At 32.5% G+C, this 19,926-nt stretch overlaps 1 protein-coding gene across 1 annotated transcript; it reads right to left on the bottom strand.

The window, feature by feature from the left end:
* Window positions 1-1,659: 1,659 nt before the first annotated feature.
* Window positions 1,660-19,358, bottom strand: LOC138320014 (uncharacterized). Its single transcript, XM_069263110.1, has 3 exons — window positions 18,758-19,358; window positions 13,847-14,016; window positions 1,660-2,655 (listed from the first exon to the last, which is right to left on the bottom strand). The coding sequence occupies exons 1-3, from the start codon at window positions 19,185-19,187 to the stop codon at window positions 2,428-2,430; spliced, it is 828 nt and encodes a 275-aa protein (XP_069119211.1). The 5' UTR covers window positions 19,188-19,358; the 3' UTR covers window positions 1,660-2,427.
* Window positions 19,359-19,926: the final 568 nt, after the last annotated feature.

The following is a 19,926-nucleotide window of genomic DNA, read 5'->3' as shown; positions in this document are numbered from 1 at the left end:
TTTTTTATCATGGTTTTTGCTATTACGTCTGTGTTTTGGGGGTTTTTGTTTATGTTTTTGCTATTACGTCTGTATTTTGTTTTTTTAATTATGTTTTTGCTATTACGTCTGTATTTTTTTATTATGTTTTTGCTATTACGTTGGTTTTTTTTTAAATTATGTTTTTGCTATTACGTCTGTATTTTTTTATTATGTTTTTGCTGTTACGTCTGTATTTTTTTAATATTATGTTTTTGCTATTGCGTCTGTATTTTGTTTTTATTTATTATGTTTTTGCTATTACGTCTGTATTTTGGGTTTTTTTGATTATGTTTTTGCTATAACGTCTTTATTTTTTTTTATTATGTTTTTGCTATTACATCTGTATTTTGTTTTTTATTATGTTTTTGCTATTACGTCTGTATTTTGTTTTTTTTTTATTATGTTTTTGCTATTACGTCTGTATTTTGTTTTTTTATTATGTTTTTGCTATTACGTTTGTATTTTGTTTTTTTACTATGTTTTTGCTATTACGTCTGTATTTTGGGGGTTTTTGATTATGTTTTTGCTATTACGTCTGTATTTTGGTTTTTATTATGTTTTTGCTATTACGTCTGTATTTTGTTTTTTTATTATGTTTTTGCTATAACGTTTGTAATTTTTTTTATCATGGTTTTGCTATTACGTCTGTATTTTTGAACACTTACATAAAAACACTGAAAAAATAATGTACGTTTATTCGGATAATTAACGATATTATTTGTTCTCCTTTACGATTGTTACTCATGTAAACAACTGCTTTATACCTTTATCAAATACTAAATATTGAATATGGTATTGTAAATATGTTTTCTCTATGCATATATTATGGAAAAGAGAAATAAAATGAATTTGACTTTGAGACCAGCGTCCAGTTTTTTTGCATTACGTTGAAGAATGTTTGTGCATTGTAAATGTTACAAATCCACGGACAAGTTCAAAAACAAAACATATCGATGTACATTTTTTAATACTATCTCTGGTTGGAGTTAGTTCTATAGATATAATTATCGTTTTAAATGAGGCAAAACAGTAAAGCAATCGTCTGTACATAGAATGAGGAAAAAATGGTATGAGATATGGATATGCTGACAATGTTAATGAATAGTTTCAGGTACCAAATATTGGACAATATAGAAATGAAATAAACTAAGGCATTGAACGTTTACGAGCATGTCCCACTAGCGGACAAAAACGTCATTTCATGGAAATTCATCTATATTGTGAGATTCTGTAGTGTTTGTGACAATGATTATTATTTATTTTCGTAAAAATTACAGGACAGACAATTATACATATTCACTTGGTGAAGAATTATAGCCATTATTATAATGATACATTTGTATATTGGACTTAAAATGTCTTTAATGTTGTTATAGCCTCTTGAGTTTCATAACTGATCAGTTTATTCTTAAATATTCTTTTTAGTTTTTGGAGATATAGCGAAAAAATCTAATTATAATCTGTTTCGTGCTCAAGTTAACTCCATGAAAATACCAATTACGTGGGGGACTCTCTTATTCTATAAGTTCATTTCACCATTCACTAATAATATCAGCCCATACTGTGTAATCGCTATAATGGAAATTAGGAAATTTAGTTGTTCGTACCTTACAATACAACGAGAAGGAGAACTCAGGGTTACTAGTACATGAAAACATCTTTATTTCTCTTTCTGGAATAAGTATTTCTGGACATTTGTCTTCACGAACTTTATACCTAAACATTTGGTGTTCAAAATACTCTGAGGAAAAATATATATACAAGATGAATTTGAAATAATATTGTTTGTATAGATTTTTTTTCGACACATTCGTCAACATATTATCAATCATGAAGTTTTTCGCATAAAAAAGGATTAAATACACTGTAATGAAACCAAGACATAAACCCTTTAGTTAATGTAAAGAAATTTGAATTGTAAAACCATATATATAAGTTAAAAGAAGCACTTTGAATTTCCATAGAGTTATGTAATGGATATCTCAATCAGAAAAGTACATTCTTAACTCGACAAAAAACATGTTGTCTGATACCAATAACAATGCACAGATCACCTACACAAAGTGGCGACTGAAAATCAAAACATAGTCATGGATTTCAAACTCTCCCAAGCTCTTTTTGAGCTATCGATGTTCAGAATCTTTTTACCACAAGGAATACTTGTTTTACTACCAATCAACGTATTTTGTTCGAGTGCAATGAACCGCCTTGATAGTACGTAATACGTATCGTACTAAATGTCACAAAACAACGTATGCCATATGCATGTCACAATAACACGTAGGTTTGATAATACATCACATTTGAAATATGATTGTCATGCAGACCACGAAGGGAGCTGTCTTGTGAAAACTGTCGGGCAGAATACACTTTGAAAGGACATGGATGTGTTTTCATGGTTAGTGCTCAGGATGCTGAGGAGCTAGTAACTGGTGTAAATGCAGACATGCTGGCCTGTGTGACGTCACGATACTGAGCTAGTCCGGGATGGGATGAGTACATTGGGAAGGACCAAGGCGTTGACGTCATAGCTGCCCCAGTAGACGAAGACTTGGCAGAAAGGAGCCCTCCTCTTTGGTTAGCTTCACGATCACGCCGTTCTCGTGCTCGTCTGTTTTGGAACCAAATTTTCACCTGCAAAAGAAATAATAAGGATTATGAGACAAACGTTTTGAGTATGAATATACCGATAATTCAACATTGCGTTGTGACTATTTTTCGCACTGAAATAAGTACATACCGATTGTGATTTTTAGCTTGAAACCTTTTCTGCAAGGATACGACATTGTGTTTTCACAACTACAGCGATACAGAAGGAAAAAAATAACGCAAACACTCAAAATAATCCAAGCTTCACAACTTTTAACGTTTAAAAGGTCTAGCAAAAGCGTTGTTTTGTATTTGCATTTACTTCATGGTCACAATTTAGTAAAGTTTATAATTAAATTTGGCAATTTTCTCTTGAAATGCAAAATTTAATGAGTGACTCAAACGTGTTTTTCGGTGAAATACTATGCCTTTGTATTTATCAAAATAGAAAGCAACGTTACAAACGGCGACGTCATATTTTTATAAAACAAAATAATTCAGTTTTGCTTGTTACGAACATTTTCATTGGCTTAAAATTTTACTTTATAAAGGAAAAAATGGCGTCGCCGTTTGTAACACCGCTTCTGATTGGCTGAGATGACGGCGTAATGATTTTATAGACAAAAGAGTCCCAACATGAATATTGAATATTTAAGATATTATCTTTAGCAAATTGAATTATAAGGATTAATTTAAATGGATTGTTTATGTTACGTAGATATAACATAAAAATTTGAGTGTACTCTCATCATAAATCGCTTCGTGGTTTATTTAGTGTACACTCAGATTTTTATGTGATATCTCCTTGACATAAAAAATCTATTCAAGTTAATCCTTAAGAAATTTACAATCCGACAAAATGCTTGTCATAAGCAATAATGAATTGCATATGTAACGTTGACTCTACACTCCTTTCTGAATATCCTTAGGGCACTTATATGGCATTATGCCATGTTTTTTTCGGGGTTCTCCTGTAAACACCAATAATGTCTGTATATATGAATCTAGTCGTGATAAGTCATTTTTCTAATCAACGAGAGCTCCTCTGTTTTATTATCGATATGATTGATGCTTAAAGGACAAAACGTCAAACAAGGTGAACCAATTAGTGACGTACCACTTAATCCCTTTCGGGTCTATATCAGTATCAAAGATGAGCAGCGATTGTAATCATTCCATAGCCTATCTACTTCCCTCCGCCATCAAAGGCACTCAGGCCTAGTCATTTCCCGATCAAGCCATCAACTACCCGTACCATATAATTGCATTACAGATTTATGTTCGTTCGTGCCACTTATATCGTCACCAATCACCATATAACTGATGGGGACAATATATTTATCTGGAATCAGCTGCATCTCCATGGTTAAGGAATGAAAAATACAATGGGGTTTTGGCATATGGAAGACAACACTATTTTCGCTATGATAACGAGCATTTTCATTGGTTTAAAAATTATGTTATCATATCATAACGTAAAATATGACGTCACTTTAATACCGTCGTCGCCTCTGATTGGCTGATATAACAAAGTAAAGAATTCTCTGGAAAAAAATTGAAATGTTACAGGATAAAATTGAATAATAAGGGTTTACTGCAATAAAAATGTTTAAGTCTAAACAAACCGTTCTAACATGTTCGGCTTCATATTTTAGCGTTCCACTTTAAATTTATTGTGTTATGGGCCATAATGAAGTTGTCAATAATTTTATGAGAAGAGCATTAATCAACACTTCTATTAAAGCAACCAATTAAATGGATATGTCGCACACAATAGGAAGATTTATTGGCTTAGTTAAAATAGTTTTTGCTAAGATTAAAAAAAAAAAACCCAAAAAAACCCGAAACACTTAGGCCTATGTCTTACCCAGTTTTACTGGGAGTGACACCCAGAGACCTAACAGGTGTGTTGATGAATTATTTTGAGTTACAATATCTCGACTATGATCTGGAAGTATAGGACGTCAGATCATTGCAAGTACATCTGTACTCATAAATAAAATATTTGGTTGGTTGGCTTTATACAGAGTTTAACATGCTTTCACTTCCGATTAGGAAACAACATTATGTATGACGTAGACGGATTCTAGCTCAAAAGCTCAAATTCTGAATTTACATAAAGGGTTCTAATAAGCGTATTGTATATGTAGTCCTTCATAGATGCATACAGAATCATCACAACTCTGAAACAGAAGATACAGTTGTACACTGACTGGTTAATTTCTAGAGGGCAGCGTCCTATTATAACGCTCAAAGTTGATTCGTCATCAACCTGTCGCCACCATCATAAAGAATAGATGTTATACCGGTAATCACGTGATCAACTAGTTATATACTGGAAGTAAATTTCCCTATTGAATGATACAACTAGCCTTCAAGACAATGTGAGCATATTATGTTTCCACGTTATGTCTATAAGATGCTCATGAAACTTGATTAATGAACTATTTTGAAATTAATTGCCAAAACAAAGAAAATGAATTTTGTAATATATTTCCATACCCTCTGACAAACCCTTTAATATATCTTTATGTGAATTTTAACATCATTATAAGACCAAGGCACATCGGAAAATCGGCTGCGAAATCTCTAATTCGAAATGAATGTTCTTTTTATTATCGTTTTAAACAGATCACACCTGCGCTATTTGTGGAAATAGAGGTTTAATGATTGTTTTATTTATTATTTATTTTACAAAAACAAAAGGAACGGTATTAATTGTGCTGTAAAATCAAGCATATATTATACCAAAATGGTGTACCTCTATGTCTATATTAATGAAATTGATAACAACACACATTGTTACAATTTGGCATTTTTTTGACATGCGATTTACACGGAAACTGTTAAAATGTGTAATATGTCCAAATTTACCAATTTCAGAAAAGATTTTACAAAATTTAATATGGAGTATTTATTTTGTCATGTGTCATTTTGTGTACAAACACGAAAACATGTCCTAAAATATATAACAGCCTATCGCTGAGACGATCTTCTATTCTTACAGAAACAGAAGAACAGTTTCTATATTGTTAGTATTGAAAAGTGTTGAAATACAAATGAAAGATGCGGGTTTGGCAATCACTACCCTATGCCTGTTTATAAATTCCGTTTCTTTTAAAGCCCCTATTTAAATGGCATTTTAGGACTTAATTAGATATTAAGTAGTGCCTCGTAAAACACAGACATTTGTGGAAAACTGCAAGGTGTGCTTTCAAACTCCGACGTTACAAACGGAACTATTAAATTCGAACCTAGCGGAAGTTAATATAATAAAACGATCATCTATTCTAACAGATCTCACACCGAATGTGGGTAAATTATCGGCTGGGGAAAAGTCACTTCTTTAATTTGTAGATAACAGGTAGTTTGGACGATTCCCTGGACAAAGGCCGATCATTACTACGGGGTGGGACTGCCCGCTGGTGGTCGCTGGGTCAGGATAGGGTGGCTGCAGGTCGCCATGAACTCATGGAGTCGCTAGCTCAATGAAATAAGGCGTCCCTATGATGGAACAGACCATTTGGGATACACGGATCTCTGCTCGGAACGTGGAGTTTTGGTTTGGGATGAAATAGTATTTTAAAAGCAAAATGAAAAGACAGAAAATTGGACAAAATAATCTTTTGTAGAACTAAAAATATATAATTTCATTGGTAACAAAAACTGGTAAGAAGCAAACATATCACAATTTCGTCTACTTAATAACAAATATATGTGCCGAATTTATATCCTTGTCAATTCCCAGCTGGTAAAATGAAATACTTAAAGATGCTCCACCGTCGATAGAGCATACTAGTAAACGATATTCACCAATTTATTAATAATTGGTGTTTAATGGTGTATATATGTGTCAAATTAACACAAAAAATATATACTGTATGAAATAATTTATTTTTGCTTTTGGTGCATGCGCAATCAATACTTCATTCCATTTATGACGGGATTTTTTTCGGAATGCAATTAATTATTTTCAATATTTTTGTCTTCAAGTAAAATTAGAAGCTCAAACTTTTCAATTGTGGTATTGGTAAGTAACTTTTGTAACTAAAGAAAAAACTAATTCGTCTGCTCCTGTTTTCAATAGCGAAAAAAATGCCATTTGTCAACGGTGGAGCATCTTTAATTGACATACAACAAACATGGCGTAAAGTAATTTTTTTATAGAAATTATATTTAATTGGTATTTTAATATCGACTTGAAACTGCAATAAAAAATAAAAATAATAAATGAATAAAGTAAAAAAAAAAATCGAAATAGTTTACAAACATAATGACTATGTTGACTTGGATTGCACACCTCGCGAAGGGGATCTAATACCAGGTAAGGGATGAAGACAGACCTAGGGTACAGTTTACTGTAATTGTTCCAGGTAATGAGTGATGATATGACGACTCATAAATTAGTACATTTTGGTATATCCATTATTTTTTACCATAACGTTTTTCTCAGTTTGTTTTATCTTTACAAACTAAGCGGAGAAACTATTAAAGCCATGTACTATGGTAATAACGTCATAAAGATGGACAGGAAACAAATCACGAGGATATTCATTTTCTACATAGTTAATCGGCCATGACGTGCAGCCACCGTTCCTGATTATGTAGACAGCCGATAACCATAAAGGAATGTCAAATAACGGCCTGTTATTGGTACATAACGTACAGCCGTTGATTCATGCTCGCAACATCAGGTGTTGCAAGTCTGAAAGTAGGACAAAACTTGATTAAGGTACCATCGATATTAGGAATTAAAGGTTTTAATAATAATATTGAAAGAAAGAAAATGATCCCTGTGATTTCTTCAGAAACAAAGGAAACGACAATATTATTACTTTAATAGGGCACATATCATAAGGAAAAGACACTTTCATATTTCTTCAATACCAAATGTCCATCCTTGTAATGATCGTGGAATTTGATCTGACGCGATCTTGTCGTCCGTCTTTCACCTGAGCAATAGTAATAAAGGTATGGGCCGGTAAACAGCACACAATGGGCGGTCCGTTTGTAGTCTTGTTTCAGAAGCAGACAGATTTGTACAGTGCTTAATCTGCTTAGAAACCAGCTATCATTTGTCTTGGTGCTATCTACTACTTGAGGACCCCAACATAACGCTATCGAATACAAGGTATATGGAGAAATAATCAAGACAGTCAAATTAAATCGTTCTTTGTTTAGGAGCCAATATTTACGTCGAAACTCGATTCATGATAAAGATATCGTATATGGATGATAATATATTATACATTCACCATACTAATCACAAAGGACAACGTCTTTAACTAGGTTCTGTTTTGTGTGATAACAGCTGTTTATCTCATTTTATTACGGAAATGTCAAACTTGCATTAAACAAATTTTTAACTGCCTTTGTGTAATAACTAGCGCCCAAAGAAGACCTACAGCTGAATTGTCAAATATATCAAATGCAAGGAGGTATGACACTTACTTTTTAAATGAATATATAAACATATTTTTGTTAACATGTAAGATAATTTTCAACCGATTTAATAAAAATTCGAATTGTAACGAATTAAACAACGCAAAATAAATTGAAATGAATGTGCGTTATTTTATTTAACTTTAATTATCGCCATTCTTAGACCATCATTTTAAAATCATTTAGCATCTAATACATTTATTTACCTTTTTTCAATTTTTGTTTACACATAGCATTCAACATTTAAGCTATTTTTTTTAAAAGGATGAATTTAGTTGATTATGACAGGATGAATCTCTTGTCGTTTGAGATCCATAAATGATAGCACTACGATAACTGTTATACTGAACTAATCAAAATAAGTGGCTTCCGACGATAAAATATCTTAAGTTATGTTATTTTCAAAATATCCACTTGACGTAAGTCTTCACCACGAAATAAGCTATGCTCTTTCAAGACATCAATTTCATCAAGATCTTAAAATCCACAATATTTTATAACTATTCTGAGTTAATGAAAACAACTGATATGCTATGCGTCATGATTGGATCCGTTTTAATCATAACGTGACAAAAATTAAAAACCATTAAGTTGAGAAATTGATCATTGTTGAAGCTTCTGTATCGTTAATATCGTATTATCAAATACTAATTAGCCCGATATCACCGTAAACTGATAGTTGTACAGAGATTCGACTCCGCCTACAGAGCGGCTCAACGTCATAAGCTGGTATGCCCGAAGGTGCTCCAACAGGCTCGCGATAGAGACTATTGACTTGCTGCTAAGTTTTCCAATATCGAAATCCGAGTTGTGATGATGAGAATCAGAAAAGAAACCAATTTTGTTCATAATATGATATCTGACTTATCATATCCCCGCGTTATTAGTTGTAGTGTTCCTCTTGATGGCGCCTATAATTTCCATGAAAAACCACCAAAACAATAAAACTGTCTGATCGCCGATGGGATAAACGAATGATAAGCAGACTGATTGAAAAGACAAATATGAGACATGGCATATGTAGGTCCATCACGTAGATCATGACTTGTCATAATGGTTGCTTCTGGGAAAGAAAACTTTCTTGTGAAAGGCAGTGGGAGTACTGCTTCGAAAATATATTTAGTCTCACTTTCGTATTAATAAAAAAAATAAGATTTACGTTTCAAAACATTGGCAATCCTTAAAACTTCGTGTATATGAGCATGATCCTACTTTTGTAATAACAACAAATCATATTTTGTCACAATTTTCCTGACAAAACAACATAACATTGTCAAATATTGCTTTTAAAGAAATATTCTGTCATGTTATTTGGAAAACATTTCATTTTCAGTGAATTCTATCCATTTATCAATCTGATTAAAATACAGATCCTTTATTATCATTACGTTGGATAAGAGGATATGACAACATCCCATTAGGGGGCACGTTCCGATGACCTTTGGAAATGGCCAATCAAATTGCTGCTGCCAGAATCTTGACTGAGGACGAATTAGTTTGTAAAAACTATCAAAATTATTTTCATATATGTAGCCCAAACACTGCAACAAAGCTAAAGGAATATGTATATTCGCACGAAATGACGTTTTCAATTGATAAATATTAAGGTGTTAAAAATGCATTTGATCCGAAGTACAAGTGGTATAAAGGTCATCCGAACATGACCCCTTTTGAGATGTTGTCAAATCCTTTATTGAACAAAGTGGTTATAAGGATCTGTATTTTAATCAGATTGTTCATGAATTGTTCTTTAAATTTCGAGAAAAAAAATCGAAGACAAAATAGATAACAATAAATGATAATAACAATAAAAAATCAAAACAAAAACAATGGCACAAAATTAATATGCCATACCAGTATATCTAGCAATCAAGTATTTTTTTCTTCCAAAGTCACATTTATCGATCTTGTACTGTGTTGCTTGTTTAAACATGCAAATGATAATTAGATGATACTTATTAACATTCGGATTAAGTAAAAATCTGAGTTATTAAGTACATTTGGAAATTCACTTGCAACACAAATCTGTTTCTTTCTAGTTATTGAATGCCGCGATGGGCGAGTGGTTAATATTTCCCGACATGCTACCACGAACTCTCCACCTCTGGATTGCTAGTTGAAATCTCAGGTGAGCAGTTGCAAGGTATCGGCCACTGGTCGGTGGTTTTTCTCTGGGTATTCTGGCTTTCCTCAACCAACAAAACTGACACGCCCTTAAATGACACTAACTGATAATTGGTTGATAATAGGATTTTAAAGTAAAACAATTCTAGTAATTGAGGGACTGAGAGTGTGTACAACATTTGGGGATGTAAAAACCAAAAAGGACAACAAATAATTGCTTTACTGGTAGAAAGTTTAAATCTTTGATATGTAATTGACAACAAACAACCAAAATACATTTTCAAATAACGACTTAAGTCACTTGAAAATGAGATTCAAATGCTAAAAACTGTCAAAACATAGTGGCAAAGCATCTCTTACATTCGTTGTACAGTCCACGTCTGAATTAAAGTCGACATTGACGTAGATAAATGAAGACGAAATGTGTCTAATGTATCGATCATGCGTCAACACGATCAACCCTGATTGACACCGAGTTGTGAATGTCACACAGCATGGTGCCTGGGCTGTACGATGTCACTGACATGTTCGGTTTATTTAATTAAACGTATAATCATCTCACAAACAAAGATAATTACCAATAGGAACAGAACCATTGTATAGAGATGAAATTTGTCTGAATTATTGTTTGGCTTCATACTGATAAACATGATAATGAGTGTACGATAATTTCTGATTGATTTTAGTACATTTTGTGGACATTCTGTAAAACAAGTTAACTGTTATGTATAGTTTGAAATTCTATACTTTTATAGTTTTGAGTATGATGTTGTGTGTAAAATTCAAATTCTATTTTCATATTTTTTGTATATTGTTGTGTGTAAGATTGTATCTATAAGAGTGAGTGCCGTTTTTTTATCATACTAACTCTTGTTTCTGTAAAAGTGAGTGCCGTTTTATCATACTAACCATTGTTTCTGTAAGAGTGAGTGACGTTTTATTATACTAACCCTTGTTTCCGTAAGATTGAGCGCCGTTTTATCATACTAACCCTTGTTTCTGTAAGAGTGAGTGCCGTTTTATCATACTAACCCTTGTTTCTGTAAGAGTGAGTGCCGTTTTATCATACTAACCCTTGTTTCTGTAAGAGTGAGCGCCGTTTTATCATACTAACCCTTGTTTCTGTAAGAGTGAGCGCAGTTTTATCACACTAAACCTTGTTACTGTAACAGTGAGTGCCGTTTTATTATACTTATCCTTGTTTCTGTAAGAGTGAGTTCCGTTTTATCATACCAACCTTTGTTTCTGTAAGAGTCAGTGCCGTTTTATCATACTAACCCTTGTTTCCGTAAGAGAGAGAACCATTCCATCATACTAACCCTTGTTTCTGTAAGAGTGAGTGACGTTTTATCACACTAACCCTTGTTTCTGTAAGAGTGAGTGCCGTTTTATCATGCTAACCATTGTTTCTGTAAGAGTGAGTGCCGTTTTATCATACTAACCCTTGTTTCTGTAAGAGTGAGTGCCGTTTTATCATACTAACCCTTGTTTCTGTAAGAGTGAGTGCCGTTTTATCATACTAACCCTTGTTTCTGTAAGAGAGAGAACCGTTCCATCATACTAACCCTTGTTTCTGTAAGAGTGAGTGCCGTTTTATCATACTTACCCTTGTTTCTGTAAGAGTGAGTTCCGTTTTATCATACTAACCATTGTTTTTGTAAGAATGAGTGCCGTTTTATCATACTAACCCTTGTTTCTGTAAGAGTGAGTGCCGTTTTATCATACTAACCCTTGTTTCTGTAAGAGTGAGTGCCATTTTATCATATTAACCCTTGTTTCTGTAAGAGTGAGTGCCGTTTTATCATACTAACCCTTGTTTCTGTAAGAGTGAGTGCCGTTTTATCATACTAACCCTTGTTTATGTAAAAGTGAGTGCCGTTTTATCATACTTATCCTTGTTCCTGTAAGAGTGAGTGACGTTTTATCATACTAACCATTGTTTATGTAAGAGTGAGTTCCGTTTTATCACACTAACCCTTGTTTCTGTAAGAGTGAGTGCCGTTTTATCATACTAACCCTTGTTTCTGTAAGAGTGAGTACCGTTTTATCATACTAACCCTTGTTTCTGTAAGAGTGAGTTCCGTTTTATCATTTTAATCCTTGTTTATGTAAAAGTGAGTGCCGTTTTATTATACTTATCCTTGTTCCTGTAAGAGTGAGTTCCGTTTTATCATACTAACCCTTGTTTCTGTAAGAGTGAGTGCCGTTTTATCATACTAACTCTTGTTTCCGTAAGAGAGAGTTCCGTTTTATCAAACTAACCCTTGTTTCTGTAAGAGAGAGTTCCGTTTTATCACACTAACCCTTGTTTCTGTAAGAGTGAGTTCCGTTTTATCATACTTATCCTTGTTTCTGAAAGAGAGAGTTCCGTTTTATCATACTAACCCTTGTTTCTGTAAGAGTGAGTGACGTTTTATCATACTAACCCTTGTTTCTGTAAGAGTGAGTGCCGTTTTATCATACTTATCCTTGTTCCTGTAAGAGTGAGTTCCGTTTTATCATACTAACCATTGTTTATGTAAGAGTGAGTTCCGTTTTATCACACTAACCCTTGTTTCTGTAAGAGTGAGTGCCGTTTTATCATACTAACCCTTGTTTCTGTAAGAGTGAGTACCGTTTTATCATACTAACCCTTGTTTCTGTAAGAGTGAGTTCCGTTTTATCATTCTAACCCTTGTTTATGTAAAAGTGAGTGCCGTTTTATTATACTTATCCTTGTTCCTGTAAGAGTGAGTTCCGTTTTATCATACTAACCCTTGTTTCTGTAAGAGTGAGTGCCGTTTTATCATACTAACTCTTGTTTCCGTAAGAGAGAGTTCCGTTTTATCACACTAACCCTTGTTTCTGTAAGAGAGAGTTCCGTTTTATCACACTAATCCTTGTTTCTGTAAGAGTGAGTTCCGTTTTATCATACTTATCCTTGTTTCTGAAAGATAGAGTTCCGTTTTATCATACTAACCCTAGTTTCTGTAAGAGTGAGTGACGTTTTATCATACTAACCCTTGTTTCTGTAAGAGTGAGTGCCGTTTTATCATACTAACCCTTGTTTCTGTAAGAGTGAGTGCCGTTTTATCATACTAACCATTGTTTCTGTAAGAATGAGTGCCGTTTTATCATACTAACCCTTGTTTTTGTAAGAGTGAGCGCCGTTTAATCATACTAACCCTTGTTTCTGTAAGAGTGAGTGCCGTTTTATCATATCAACCCCTGTTTCTGTAAGAGTGAGTGCCGTTTTATCATATCAACCCTTGTTTCTGTAAGAGTGAGTGCCGTTTTATCACACTAACCCCTGTTTCTGTAAGAGTGAGTGCCGTTTTATCATACTAACCATTGTTTCTGTAAGAGTGAGCGCCGTTTTATCATACTAAACCTTGTTTCTGTAGGAGTGAGTGACGTTTTATCATACTACATATTAACTCTTGTTTCTGTAAAAGTGAGCGCCGTTTTATCATACTTACCCTTGTTTCTGTAAGAGTGAGTGACGTTTTATCATACTACATATTAACTCTTGTTTCTGTAAGAGTGAGTTCCGTTTTATCATACTAACCATTGTTTCTGTTATAGTGAGCGCCGTTTTATCATACTAACCCTTGTTTCTGTAAGAGTGAGTGCCGTTTTATCACACTAACCCTTGTTTCTGTAAGAGTGAGTGCCGTTTTATCATACTTACCCTTGTTTCTGTAAGAGTGAGTGCCGTCGACAGCTCAGCCACGTCCATGCTGCTAAGGTAGTGGGTTTGGCGAAACTTTTGTTCGAGGGCCGCAACTTGGTGCTGTGTAAACGGAACGCGTGGGTTTCTTCCGAGTTTTCTTTTCTTCGATACCTCTTTTTTCTGCATCCCTGTTAAGACATCATATCAAAATGTTCATATGCTCTACATAGTTTCTTTCTTGTATTTATTGTAATAAGTATGAAATATTTTTAAAACTAAGGATTCAGTAATAGTTTAGTATTTTGTGTTTTTCGTTTATGTAACAACGTTTTTTTAACATTATCCAAATATTTCATATATTTTGATATTTTATGTTATATTACAGTGAATTTTTTAGGTGATTTTTTTCCTGTTTTAGGTTGAACTTTTGAAGCAATTAATATCAAATATGTGTAGAAACGGCAGTGAACGTAATTTTTTCACAAAATATAAATTGACGTTCCAGCAAGCTATTTTCTACAGTAGTTCAATCCACAAAGTTCTGGTTTTGAATAGATGAAGCACTTAAACTACTGTTTAGCTATAAATGTCTCAATTGTCTACTCCCACAAGCCTCAGCAATGACAATAAAATAAACACGTCTGGTATTTGTTTCACCGTTAACGATATCACGACTCTTCGTCATTTTAATCTTGTTTTGAAAGTCCTATGAAACAATTTTGACAATGCAGCTGATTAGAGTGTCGACACGGCCAAGCAGTAGACGCGACAAAATACAATGGGAGGCGGGTCACGTATTCACTGCAGACCTATTATTTGACAGTTGCGGACCTATTATTTAATTGCTGCGGATCTATTATTTAGTTACTGGGGAGCTATTATTTAGTTGCTGTGGTTCTGTTATTTGACAGATACATGCTCGTTTTTTATTATAGCTTAAGTATGACTTCACTGTAAATTGACACAATGTTCTCTCAACATTAACACGTTTGCATCTGTCTGTTTACTAGTTTGTAGTTGAGCCAATGGAATGAATTGGATTTTAACTTTGGAAATGAAAAATATAACTTACTTTGTAGAATATTTGATATTAATAAGAACTTGTGGAATTAATGTTACATTTTTTGGTCGTCAAATGACAAAATCATTTTGTTCAGAAACTCATAAATATTAATTTCTCAACATTTGATAACAGAAAACATGTTTTCTCTTTTCCAAATGCTAGAAATAATATGACGAATAAGACTTGAAAACTTAATAATTATTATCAAAACAAATGTAAATAACTACAAACGTGAACATAGCAATTTTGCTTGCTGTCAAACATATTTTAGACGATGTTGTCCTAGTTTGTTGAAAGTTAATAGAAATGTACAATGACTTTATTTCCACAGGCAAGTTATATTCAAAATATTACACTGAAGATTTACAGGTAAATTTATTTGTTTACAGGTGCAAATCGTGGAATTAAATTGATGCGAACATTGCGTTAGCCACGACTCAAATGCATAATTAAGTAGCGACGAAATGAAGTTAGCTGAAAATTTCTTTTTTCTCTCATTAGTAGGATTTTTTTATCTATTAATTTGTAGATGCAGGATTGTGTTACTAATTCGGTATGATGAACTCCTGTATAGTTATAATAAGTTATATAAACATGTCATTGTTAATCAGTTTTTTATATACACTTTAATAATTAAGCTTTTTATATAGAATGTATTTACCTAGGAAGTGTGAATTGGGTACGAATACTTTACTGGTACCTTTAAATCTCTGGACAAAATAGATAGCTATTGTCTAGTTGAGACATGCATTTATATTGTTTATGTTATATTTTAAATAAATGTTACATACTAAAGATAATAACAAATATTTATTCTTTGCATTTTGTTATAAATGAAATTTGTAAAATTGAAATATCCATCATACATTTGTTTTGTTATCTCTCAATGAATAAAACGAAATAAATGGTCGATCGGAGGAATTTCAAAGTAATAATGGTAAATGATAATGGTCAACACTTTTCTTGATACGTTGTTGCAGAGGTATTATTTTTTTAACTCGCTTTATTTATGTGATGAAATCAATAGAATCTGAAGATTCTGAAGACATCTATATTGGTTAACATACCTGGAGGAAATACTGGAAATGTATATTTTAAATGCTTAATTACAAGCCACATCTTATAACGCATTAATTTCAGACTAGATTTATTCAATATACAAGTTATTCAAAAGTATCGGGTTTATATATTTGATATAAATCTAATATATTTTCAGCAGATTGGATAAAAATATGATTATGGATTAAATAAATAAATCAATGTTTAACAAACATGATACATCGTAACACCAATAAAAACAAAAGAGTTTAGAACATGTTTGTCTAAAAAAAGTTTGTTATTCGGAATATGATGTTTTTTTGGGGTTTTTTTTGTGGTCTTTCTTCAAATATTATCATACAATGAAACAATGTATTCACAAAAGTTCTGTTAAATGTTTTCTAGTAATTCCTATATGTATACCTCAATTTCAAGTCAATAAATTGCTAGCTATCTGCGAATATTTGGAAACTGAGGTCAAAAATAAAAATCACTTGAAAGGATTGTTCCGTTTCAACCACTAGCCACATCAAAATGATAGTTTGATAATTTGATTTATTTTTGTATTTTAGGTTTCATGGAACATCATTTATATTTCTATTGTAAATTATAAAAGAGTTTGTTAGATAAAGTTGTGGTGTAGTGTCCGCAATAGTATTACGATGTGTTTTGGTGTCCCAATGAAAAATTGATATCAAGCATTTATGGAAAAAATTTAGAGTATATATTCGTGCGAATATTAGATTTAACAAAAAGTTGACGAAAAACCGATTACTAGAAACTTATCATTATACAGAAACCGGCATTGAAATTCATCTAAATAAAAGAATAAAAATAAAGTTGTCTCCTGAAATAGCGATCATCAAACGATAAACTACTATCAAACATGGTTATAGAATTTTATTGTATAGCTATTGAAGTTATATTTGCATATAGTTTCATTTCTTTCATATATTAAATATTGCTTCGTTCTTGAAAATAATAGTTGTGTCCATGCAATACTTTACAGATTCGCATCAATTTTAGTCCTGCTGAAGAATAAAATTATTTACAAACATATATTTACTACAACATGGTTTCTTAATCGATACCTCGATATTTGATGGTTGAAATTGTCAATAAATAAACAATAAATAATATGACGGCTCTTAATCAATTCATTTTTGGCATAACCCTAATATTAATTAGTATGGAGAAAAATCCGTTTAATTTTAAATGAAAGTTTTAGCTATGTATCATTACATATCAAATAAAGAAATTTCTTGAAACCGCTAAACTACTGGCGCGTTGATAGAATTCGTACCAGACTAACTCATCAATACAGACTTTTTAAAATTGTCTTTACCATGGACACCTAGTCCAGAACATAACGATAAAACAAATGGCTACTGTTGTTTCTATTGCTTCTTATTTGATACAAATATGCTTGTTACATGCTCTTGTTATTGTACTGTTTAGATATGCGTACAACAGGGTATTTTAGATAATTATTGCTTGGTTAATTATGAAAGCTTTGAATTAAAGTCTTTTCAATATACAGAGGCAAATTTACTATGCTTATGCATACATGATTTTCTTATATTATTTAAATGAGTTATAGGTTACATATCTGCCGGTATGTAAACTTAACCTTTGTTAAAATGAACGTTGTAAGGAGGTGGCTTCAAGTTTGTGCGATGTCATTTTATCTTAATGTTATGGAAGAAAAAATTATACGATTAGCATTTGTAGTTAAAATAAGTACACATAGTGGATATCTAATTGATAGGAAGTACCATGAACACTAATATACCACAAAAATGAACTCATTTTGACATGATATATCTAAGGTAGACAACCAAAAACATACATATCGTTTTATTTGAAGATAATAATGGCATCATTATGATAAATATCATTCTCGTTACTATAACTTGTAACACCAAACTTATATTTCAAGAATACTGTTGTCATGATGTTGTTTAACACTTCTTAAAGACACATCTTAGGTCACCCAATGTCAGAAATATATCATTCCTTGATATTAACGCTTAATGTGAAGACATGGATAATATTGTCCGTCATTTCATTTTGCTAGCTTTATAATAAGTATAACGTTGCGTTTCAAAAGTGACAAAAAATGAATAAAAAATGAATATTGTAAATATTATGATGAACGGGAATTCTAAGGTTTAAAAAAATCTGTGTTATGATTTTCATTATATTCCGATGAAATAAGAGAATTCGTTAATAGTGTTATGACTATAATCTATTCTATATTCCCAAGCAACACGTTATTGTTTAATACAATATTGCACCCTGTAAGTAAATCAGACCGTATGTAACAGGCCCCTGTTGGAAATAAATGATACGTGTTATCTTATGAATTGGATAATTTGCTATTTTTATTAACTTACTTAAATATATCAGTGTAAAATCTGTTAATAAGGACGTGCTTTTACGACAGTGGCATTACGTTTATTCAAAAATAATTGTTGAATGAGCCTATATGTTTGTAAATGACTAAGAATAAAACCACAAACCCATTTTCTAGCCATAACTATCTACGATTATATGTTAAATTGATAACATAATCACATACATTTTATTCTGCATTTGTAATATTGTACAATAATAACTTCGATATATATTCCAAAATAATTTCGAACAAAAATAATTTCCACGTCTTGAATTAAAATAATTCACCATTTAAAAGATAAATGGACAATGTATTTGAATTATTCACATAGAGGCACAAACACAAAAATAGCTGCCTTAAATAGGATAAACTATAATCAGTAATTAGGGAATACAATAAATTCTTCACGATACATCAATTTGTTACTTACTTGGCAGTTTTGGTGGTTTGTATCGCGTACACTGTAACCATGGAAACTGTTTACTAGAGTCAGATGATTGTGGGTCTTCAATATGAGACGTTTCATCTTTTGAATCCTCGACTATATCTTCTTCATCACTTTCTGGATTTTCCTGTCTCTCATCATTCAAAATTCTATCAATAGAAAATTTGACGCCATCATCGGTGTTTTTATGTTTGGTTGAGTTTTCATTTAAATCGGTCCTTTGTTCTAAAAGTCTCGAGTAGCTTAAAGCTGTTGAATTCGTTGGTCCTCGCAAATTTGAAGAATTTTGTACAGATAAATATTGTCGTGTCTGAGAAGGATGACAAACAACTGGAGCGTAGAATACCGGTCTTCTACCTTGCATGTTACTATAAAAGGCATAATTTGCAGCAAATATGGATGCAAACATATCCATATTTTTAGAATTTTTATTTAACTAAATTTTCTGTCAGTAATACATTGACAATACGTGACAACCAAAAGTTTTCTATATATCTTAGAAATATAAAAGATTAAGTTGGCTTTTCGATTAAACACTTGAATCTCCGACAGCTTTAACCATTTTATCGTTTCTGCATTCGAAGTGTCAAGCAACATTCATCTTCTGATATCTGGGCGATTACCAGGCTACTTGTTCCGTCTTCCCCACCGATAAAGGAACTAATGATCGACTAATGATAGGTGACTTAAATTCGACAATATGATGATTCGGTTCACATGACCACGCATGCGTATTTAGTTCTCGTTTACTTGGTCCCGCCCACCATTGTGCGCCAGGTAGGCTTCCCCTGCGAGGTGGAAATAAAGGTAAATTGTGTAAATTTATCTTACGCCATATGTTCTCCCGTGCTTCGAGATCACCAGGAAGACGGATTTCATTAACAAAAGTATTAATTAGGATGGTTACTAATTTCTTGAAGAATTGTCAAGAAAATGTCTTTCAAATATGCTTTTTAAGAGTCATCTAACTGCGCGTTTTATCATAAAGCTATCTCTTGTTCAAATGGAATATAATAACCGTTCATTAACCGTAGAATATCTTCTTTCACACAACAGGTTCAAATGGGATTTTCATTAGCCTGTTTAAATGAGGAGACGAATTGATGATTCATTAGAAAACGTCCAAGAGTATAAATAAGCAGGGAAAATGCGAG

The sequence above is a fragment of the Argopecten irradians genome, chromosome 3, assembly GCF_041381155.1.
Source record: "Argopecten irradians isolate NY chromosome 3, Ai_NY, whole genome shotgun sequence".
In the NCBI taxonomy this organism is placed as follows: Eukaryota; Metazoa; Mollusca; class Bivalvia; order Pectinida; family Pectinidae; genus Argopecten; species Argopecten irradians.
The sequence above is the reverse complement of the archived record's forward strand: the minus strand, read 5'-3'. Positions and strand labels throughout refer to the sequence as shown.

Coding starts and splice junctions, on each gene's coding strand:
- LOC138320014 (XM_069263110.1), bottom strand. CDS start 19,187: ATGGATATGTTTGCATCCATATTTGCTGCAAATTATGCCTTTTATAGT. Junction 14,017..18,757: donor CAAACCACCAAAACTGCCAA/GTAAGTAACAAA, acceptor ATGTCTTAACAG/GGATGCAGAAAAAAGAGGTA. Junction 2,656..13,846: donor TCACTCTTACAGAAACAAGG/GTAAGTATGATA, acceptor TTTCTTTTGCAG/GTGAAAATTTGGTTCCAAAA.